This window comes from Zootermopsis nevadensis, unplaced genomic scaffold, assembly GCF_977971745.1.
Source record: "Zootermopsis nevadensis isolate Lab colony 2312 unplaced genomic scaffold, Znev_1.0 Znev_ptg000011l, whole genome shotgun sequence".
NCBI lineage: Eukaryota > Metazoa > Arthropoda > Insecta > Blattodea > Termopsidae > Zootermopsis > Zootermopsis nevadensis.
In genome coordinates, this window is record NW_028259143.1 from 13,587,501 (window position 1) to 13,596,943 (window position 9,443).

Below are 9,443 nucleotides of genomic sequence, written 5' to 3' on the forward strand. Positions count from 1 at the left end.
GGTATAAGCGTCTAAAATACAATTACGTAATATTTTAAACTCCAAGTTACTAAGATGAAAACAGCTCACAAGAGGATATTCTGTACGTTACTGTGGTACTACTCTATGTAATCACAATAATAATGATTCATAAATCGAATAAGGCTATGTGTATGTAGCACGCATGGAGGAGATGAAATATTACATAAATATTTTAGTCGGCAGTTTGAAGAGAAAAAATCATTTTCGAGACCTAGACGTAGATGAAAATACATTATTAAAGTATATCTCATAGATATAAGAACATGGACCGGATTAGACGGGCTCATAACACTCAACAGAGATGAGGGCTTGTAAACATGGCAATGAATCTTGGTGTTCTACAAACGGCAGGGAATACCTTGACTGACTAGGCATGAAATTAGCAGGGCTACTGCCGTCCGTGCAAACGACATGTGGAGACTAAGAAATCTCCGGTGGCAATCGACTGCTGGACAACAGGGATCTCTAGTTCGAATCCATATCGGACCCATGTTTAAAGCACCCATTTGTGGATTGACGATACAACGATCCAAGCCGTCCTAGGGAATACCAGAGAACAAAACTGTTGTGTTTTATAAAGACAAAGGAGGAACTGTCTAGTACGGTTTATTCTGTTTCAGATCTTTCCTTTATGTATCTGCCAATCATTTTCGTGAGTAATAAGCAAATAGGCGATTGCTCCGGCTGTGTGAGGACACGTTCATACTGACATACAATACTGCATTACACTATCCCACATTGAATTTATAAATGTGTATAAAAACTCATAACATCGTTATAATCATTATCGTGCCAGCTATTTTTGAACAATTTTCCGTATTAACGGCTTTATGCTCTTCCCCGTAGGGTCCCAACTGACATGGACGAGTTCCCCATAGCACAGTATTAACTCGATATCCCCTTCGAAAAGAAAATCAGATGGAAGTGGCAACGCACATCTTAATAAGCATATTTATATGCAACAAATACAATAAAAAGGAAACGTGTAAAGAAAATAAAAAATAAATGCAAATCAATTTGTAGAGTACAGGAGTCACGCGCTATACAACAAAACTCATTCATTGCAGAAAATTTTATAATTAACTTTTAATCATATTACATAATTGGTAAGAAGTTGACTCTGCCTACGTAAAATATGAGTATAATATTACAGTATAAAAAATTAATAAATATATGTTTTAAATAATAATATTATTGTGTAGTGGTCACAATTTTGATGTTTATAGTTTAATTTCAGATGTTTTAGCTATAACAAGGGTTGTCGTACTATATTAATGTAAAGATAAAAGTATAGTCTTAAGATGTTATAATGCTATCGAAGCTTGTCGGCATATATGTTAAAACATAACTAATATATAACAGCCAATTTTACCGTGTAGACAGTAACAGTACATTTTTACAAGTTTATCCAGACCAATCCATGATCCTGCCAAACTAGGCCGTGCCAGCTCAGACGGTTACTCGCCGGATTTCATGGCAGAAATCCAGGTTCGCTTCTAGATCAACCCCTAAGAGATTTGTGGCGGATAGTGGCAATGGTACAGGTCTTTCACAAAGACATTCGCTTTTCCTTGTCAATATCATTTCATAGCTACTACATAAGTAATCACTCACGTATCATGTAGGGGCAGCACAATGAGCCTGCTAGGGTTTCTGTTCCACACAGATATCTCCCTGCTTAGCAACAACAAAAATGAATCACTCCAACTAAGCCAAGATTTTACAAGTTATTTCCCTATTTAGGTTTAACGTCCAATGCTGTGTACACACTATCATCTCTTCTTTGATCATCCTATTGAAGTGCTCAGTACCATTCACCCTATTGCGAAATGCCTTCGATATATGTTCTTCTCTTTGAGTGAGAGACCAAGTTTCTCAAGCCTACATGATAGTTGGTTTCTTAAAGGTGTTAGATACTGCTGGGGTAAAACACGTGACGCAGGACCACTACCTGCTAGAAACACAACTACAATCAGTAAAGTCGCTAAACTGTCTCAGTAAATGAGTAGCGAAGTGGCCACACCTCTAAAGTTGAAGATGCTTGTCTTCTGGGTTCTTCCGCCGTGTAGTTTGGTAGAATTTTGCCGACGATTGTCCTGATGATGGATGCATCAAAGACCTCTGAAACGTCGGTAAACTTATACCAGACTACACGGCGCAACAACCCAGAAGACAGCCCTCTTCCCATCTTCAGACTCACCGCCGTGAAAACCTCAAATTCTACACCTCTAAAGTTGCCGACATGTCTACTCCAGTGTCGCTAAATAAGGGCATACTACAAACATTGTGGTCCAACTCGACGAGTTCATCTGCCCTAACAGTAAACACTTCGTCTTTCGGTGTACTGCAGAAGGAGCTGAGATACCTTTGAACAGACCCGCTAGAGATTAAATTATATTACAGGTTAGCTTATTTTTGGGACGGGACTCAATCAGACTATTAAATGTTACACCGCTGTTAACTTGGCTGAAGTTTTCGTGAGTTTCCTCGGTTTCTCCAGGTTGATACCTGAAGAATATCTTAGCAAACCGACGAGAATGATTCCACCTGAATCCTTCCTTGTTATCAGAAATAACATAAAGCTTCGCTTAGGCTGGACCCACACTGGTTGGAGGCTAGACAACATTGGACACAATTTTAGTCACGAAGCGTCCCACGCACACACGAGAAACAGGTGAATAAGTGTCAACTTGTATCATTCCGATTAGTTAGTCTTGGACAACGTATTAACACGGGCTATGTCTACAGCAGCGTCGTTAAATAGCCTATGATCCATACGTAACATCCACCAAGAAGAAAACCTTAATGCAAACCTATCACGTGGCTTGTCAGATTGAAATTGTATTCATTACGGTATTGTCTATTAGTTTTACATATTTACATCGTGCAGTGAATGTAACATTCGCTTAACAATTTATTAGTTAAAAGTAAAGTTCGTATGACGTAGTTTAACGTAGTCATCATACAAACGTCGGTAACTCACTCACTCTATGGTGCATAATATTCTTTGAAAAGTCGATTGCACGCTCGGCTTGTCAATGAATAGCCCACTTTCTTTATTGAACCAGACGGTTCATCACCGTGTTCACAAAAACACTCCATCGGATTCTATCCTGAACTAGCTGCATTCAGTTCGCTCAATCGATTCCTATCTCCTAAGATCGTTCTTAACGTTATCCTCCCAACTACGCCTTGGTGTTCCCAGCGACCTCCTTCCTTCAGGCCTACCAACAATTACCGTGTAAACACCTTCCCCTCCCTCCATGCGTACCGCATGTCTCGACCACCTCTACCTCCTCGATTTAATCACCCTAACAATATCACGTGAGATGTACAGGCCGTGAAGCTCATCATTATGCTATTTTCTCCATGATGTCTTCCTCCCTCTTAGATCCAAATATCCTCCTCAACACTACGTTCTCAATGACCTTCAATCTACGTTACTCCCTCGAGGTGAGAGACCAAGTTTCGCACCCATACAGCACAACTGGAAAAATTACATTTTGTTTTTTATATTGCACGGGAGGACAAAAGATTTTGAACTGAATGATTGCAAACATTCCCTGAATTTAATCTGCTTTTCCTCGTCAGGAATGTCATTCTGACTTCTCACTGTCGTCCCCAAACACTTTAATTTTGTCACATTTTCGAATGATGTATTAGCCATCCTTATATTCTGGTTAAGTTCTGAATTCTGATACCGAGACATGAACGTATGTGTATCGTACTTAGTCCTTTCTGCATTTATTAAAAAGTAAAAGTAAAGTTTGTCCCACTATACGCCATGTAGGCGTTTGGGGGGGAGTGGAGGTATAGCTCCTCTCTTCCTTGACCTCGGCACTAGATGGAGGTGAGTGGTCAGCATCACGCCCCGGCAGGCTTTACCCCCGGGAAAGGACCCCGGTACCCATTGTAGATGCTGGGTGGGCCCCAGAGCCGGTCTGGACGCAGAGGCTAGAGGAAAAATCCTCTGCCCCCGTCGGGGATCGAACCCCGGTCGTCCAGCCCGTAGCTAGTCACTATACTGACTGAGCTATCCCGGTTCATTTTCTGCATTTATTACTAGACCAATATCCCTTTTAGCCCTTAAGAGTGTTTCTATGTTCGCTTTTGTATTATCGCCCAACAGATTAAAATCGTCAGCATAGACCAAAACTGGTATTTTCCATTCAATTCCAAACCGCCCTGATTTTCTTGGTCTTTCCTCATTATAGATTCTAGGGCAGAATTGAAAAGCAGTGGCGATAGATCATCTCAATGTTTCAGGCTATTCTGAATAGGAACTGTATCGGAAAAATGTTTACCTGCAAGAATTTTGCTAGAAGATTCACTTAAACACGTTTTAATTAGTCTGACTAGCTTCTTAGGTACACCACATTCAAGCGAAACATTGTAAAGTGAGTTATAGGTTTTCCTGAAGTTTACAAAAACCGATTTACAACAGATGGCTGTCTTTTGGGTTGTTGCACCGCGTAGTCTGCTGCCTCCATTATCAGCAGCAAGGATCTCTAAAGCGTCGGTATTTTTTACCGGACTACGCGGTGCAACAACCCAGAAGGCAGCCATCTTCAGACTCACCGCCGTGAAAACCTCTAATCCTACATAGTTGATGTACTGTCCCAAAGCTTCTGTAACTGAGGATTATTTTCGTATGCGGTAAAAGTCACAGGGACACACATTAAAGGACGTTGAGGGCTACCCTCAGAGCTATTTCGTCGCGTTGTTTATTGCACAGCCTAGCTACATAAATTGCCAGCTATATAATCGAATTGATTATCTTTCTATACGGGCAGGGAAGGGAATGGGCGAAGTGGGCTGTGGACTGTTTCGAGTGCCTGCCTCACTCTGTACTTCCATAAATAGGAACTACATTTTCTTCTTATATTGTTCCTGCAGTTTGCCTTATAAATGCGCTTTTATCTGACACCGACTTCATTGAAGACAAAGTTGATATTTTTAATAAAATACTGCATAGAGTAAACAAAATATGTTAAATTGCTTCCATAAAATGTTGTTGCTGACTGTAGATTTATTTTGTGCGATTCTGTCAAATTACCATTCCTTCTCTTATTGTTTCTGAGTAACTGGCTACCGTTCGCATTTTGTATTAGTCTCCATCAACAATGATATAAATGTACTTCTTTGTGTTTACCCAATAGTATTTTTATTCGGGTTCGTATGTTCCTGTTATTTATATTAGTTTCATTTCTCTGGAGACGAATGGTAATTTTAATTTAAATACATTGTGAATGTTGTGGAACCAAAAAAGTGGCGGGGAAGGTAAGTCAGTCGCTTTTGAGTTGTGAAAGCAGAGATAACAATTAAAGGAAATGGTCAAATTTTTTGTTTCGGTGCAATGTCGGGAGTTAAGCGGTGATTGTAAATTAGGAAGAAAATTTTAATCTAGTGCATTTAATAAACAAAATTCAGATTTAGAACGATAGACTCTACAACGTCACTTCTAAAATTTTTGAAAATAAATTACGATGTACGTATAGGTAACAAAAATTTATGATGGAAGACTTGCATATCGTGTGCGTTAGTTTTAGAGACGCGGTTCTCAAATCATTAAAATTATAACAAAATATGTTACCTAAATTAGCTTATATTTATTTTCTGTTAAGGGGCCTCGCGACTGGCTCCACCGCCATTGGCATTCTTTTCCACGTTTCAAATATGTTTACGTTTGAAAGGTTTTAAAAAACTAAGTAACACTATATCGCATTACATGTTATATTATTTCACACAATATTTCTCTTCAAGCTGCTGAAGAATATACGCCCAACCACAGATTAAGATACAGAAAATCGCCAGTTCACTAGCATTGTATGGTTGCGTATTATCCTGTTTCGAGGGGAGACAAAAATTGCAGATTGTGAGGCAAATGAGAAAACCTAAGAAACATGGGTGTGGGAATTTCATAATTTACACACATCGCTTCGTACTGTTAGGGTATTAAAAACTAGAAGGATACGAAGGGATGAAAATGCAGAAAATAAGGGAGGGCATAAATTCATCAACAATTTTGTTGGAGATGTCTCTCGAAGATGTAGAAGCCATTAAAATAAATATTAGACATGCTAATTAGAACTAAACTGGCGTTATATTGTGTTCAGTGGCGGTCTGTGGTGTATCGGAGTTTAACCTTCGATTTATGTTTCCAAAATCGGTTTTCTGCTAGCTACTCAGATGCAAGAAACTTCTGCGAAGAAATTGACCTACCAAATCGTGGTTTATGACGTTCGATTCGTGAGATTGTTACCCGTGACAGAATCTTAAACATAAAATATAATATGGTAATCCACAGAACACATTAACTAGAGAATATATTCCCTGATATTTGCTGCATCTATTTATTTCATTGCACAAGAATTTACATGACGGTTAACTTGAGATATAACTCACCCACCGCGGCGCAGATGAACAGGTCCAAATCCTCGCCGCTAAGCTGTGCCACACTGAGACACACATAGGCTGCAAACAGACTGACCACGTGGCACATGAGAGTCTTTCCGTGGAGATTCTGAAGACTGGGTAAACAGGCGTATACCAAAAATGTGGCTAAAAGGAAAACACTCGATATAATAAGTCCCAAAGAGCAGAGGGTAAACTGAAGAGAAGTGTCTTCGACCATGTAATCTTCCGGGAAACAGAGGAAAGTGTAGATACCATCCATCTCGTCTTCTGGAAAAATGACCTTCTCAAGACAATACTTGTCAGCTGTTAGATGAGGGTCTGAGTGCTTTGGAACGTAAAGCCTTCCATCTACTTCCAAATACGAAAAATCGCCTTCTGTAGACTCTGGTCGAAGTATGAATTTATCGCACTCCAAGTTCGATAGAATAGCGAAGGAAGGGACAATTGCTTCTACGAGTTCAAATCCGCCGTTAGTAGACACTATATTATAAAACTGCGGGTTGAAATCAAAATCGGAAGGTGTGCAAGATTTAGACTCTATCATGCCGTAACCATCAGGGCAGCATTTCTGAACACATGGGTTTTGTTTGCAGGCTGTGTCGACGCTTTGACAAAACTTGATCATAACAGAATTGCTTCTATTGACAATATTGTCGATACAGAACACGTTCTCTTCCAGAATCAGTATTTCATAGCTTGTGTTCACAAGAACAGTGCCATTTTTCAACAGTATTATCTGTCCACTATCAACCACAGTATTCACCAGAGCCTGGTTGGAATGACACTCTGACAAACCAAACTCCACATTCACTAAACACACAGTGTCTTGAAAAGAAAGTTTTTCCAGCATATTTTGTCCATCGATAACGTCTATGCAAATATGAGCAGCTGGATCATACGTTCCATTCAAACAGCATTTCCTTACCGTTACCGAAGTCGGTGGATTTATACTTCTTTCAGAATCTTCATCATAACACACGTATCTTACCACTGAGGCTGAATCGACGTTCTCATATCTTATCTCCACCTTGTCAGTACAATAAGGGGAGACTGGCAGGAAAGTGGACTCTTTCAGTAAAATCAAAGTTTTATTACAAGACGCTGGAAATCCGTGCCTCACCTGCACACCGGAGCCTTGAACCTGGAGCGGTGAGACATCCATGTCGAACCCCAGAACACCAGTGTCCAGGTTTTCCCTGAAGTTGGAGGTAGGCTCGCAACATTTGTACCACGAAGTAACGTTGTTTCCATATTCGCTGTCGATGGCTGTGGTAGTAGTAACCAGCAACACAGTCAGAATCCACATATCAGATTGACACGACACGACACGACAACCTACTGCGATCTGCCGCTACTGTGGCGCCGACGCCAGCGATTCAACATGAAGCAGTCGTATGACACGACACGCGCTCTTCAACTGGCAGAAGCAATACCAGATGTCCAGCAGGAAACGAAAAGTTCGGATGTTCATTCTCGCGCTGTGTGATGATGCTTTATAACAGTATACATCATGCGGCGCAAGTTTGTCTAATTTTTATTTAAAGATTCAAAGTGCACACCCCTCCCCCTCCAAAAAATATATAAATGTCGCAATTGTATAGATCATCTAGTAAATTCTGTTTAAGAAAATAATTCCTGTTTATACTCTGAATCACAGAAAATTAACAAATAACAAAATGAAGAAACATTTATTGTCAAAGCAAGTGAAACGTAATTCCCAATGGACTTTAAAGAGTTGTGGGAGCATGCCAGAATTTGTCTCGACGAGTAAGGAACATCACTTTACCCCAGGGTTTCCAGACACAGAATGCCAACCACTCAACCTGTGTTTGGTAAATGTTATCATAATCATCATCATCATTCAAAATTGATGACTATTTCTACTCTTTATCAAATATGTTTGGGGTGACCAAACCAAGGCGGTTGCAATATGTGAAATATTAGGCATATACAGCAGGATACTACTACAGTATATCTCAAAGAAATATGGTGTGAGGTTGTGAACTTCATGAGTCCCAGGATAAGATCCAGGGGCTGGGTCATGAAAATACGTTAATAAATCTTCAGCTTCCATAAAAAGACAGGAGATATTTTTACTATATGAGCTACCATTAGCTTGTCAAAGACTCTTACTGAAAGCAGTTAGTCGGCGTAAAACTAATTAAATAATACAGCAAGTGTTAAGCCTATTTGTGGTGCGCACTGGAGCGATATATGGAACGGAAGAAATAATATTACAGCAATCAGTGGAGTCTGAGAGCAAAAAATACGTCACGTCTTCGATCAGATTTGGTATGGACAAAATGTTCAAAAATTTGTAAAATGTAGGACCAAAATCCAGCATGGGTGATTATTTCAAAAACTGTAACCACAAAATGGCGCTGACTGACATGACATGACCCCTTGCTGTATGCTAATGGTATTTCATCCGATCCCGATAGATCGCAACGCATTGCAGACGAAGTTCTGCCCCGTGGCCCCGTTCTGCCCTGGTCTCCCCTACTAAGTTGTTGTGGTCAATGATCGCTACTTGAAGCTCCGCTGTACCGCGCCTTCAAAAGTTCCGACAAGAGTATTTTGACATTTGGCATGCACATTTTCGAACACATCTGTGTTGCTGACATTTTATTGCAGTCATGCTGAAGGGGTTTTCAATTTCTCACCAAATTAATTTTATCATTCTGGCGCTTCGATGAACATCGGAAGAGTCGGTGCTTAGAAGATTTGATAGCTGTTGTGTGTTTATTAATATTATTTTTAAAAAAGTATGATACTTATATTATTATTTTCTTCGTTGGTGACTGACAAGAAGTTCGACACCCTGAAAATATTGATTTATGTAACAAAGATGAGTTTAATATTATATTATTTTTTGTTATAAGATAAACTCGAAGAACGGAAACGCACTTGTCATGCATTGAATTACAAATTAAGTAGTAAATTAGCTGGCACGTAATTATGAATTTTGAATTCTTATGTATAGCGCTTAGTTTCATTATAAAACT

At 39.6% G+C, this 9,443-nt stretch overlaps 1 protein-coding gene across 3 annotated transcripts in view; it reads right to left on the reverse strand.

The window, feature by feature from the left end:
• Positions 1–7,753, reverse strand: part of LOC110835355 (G protein-coupled receptor Mth2) — a 64,466-nt gene extending 56,713 nt beyond the window's left edge. For all 3 annotated transcript variants that reach the window (XM_022075480.2, XM_087347406.1, XM_087347407.1), the window contains exon 1: positions 6,427–7,753. In XM_022075480.2, the coding sequence (XP_021931172.2) occupies positions 6,427–7,744 (1,318 nt within the window). In that variant the 5' untranslated portion in view covers positions 7,745–7,753. The remainder of the gene's footprint in view (positions 1–6,426) is intronic.
• Positions 7,754–9,443: the final 1,690 nt, after the last annotated feature.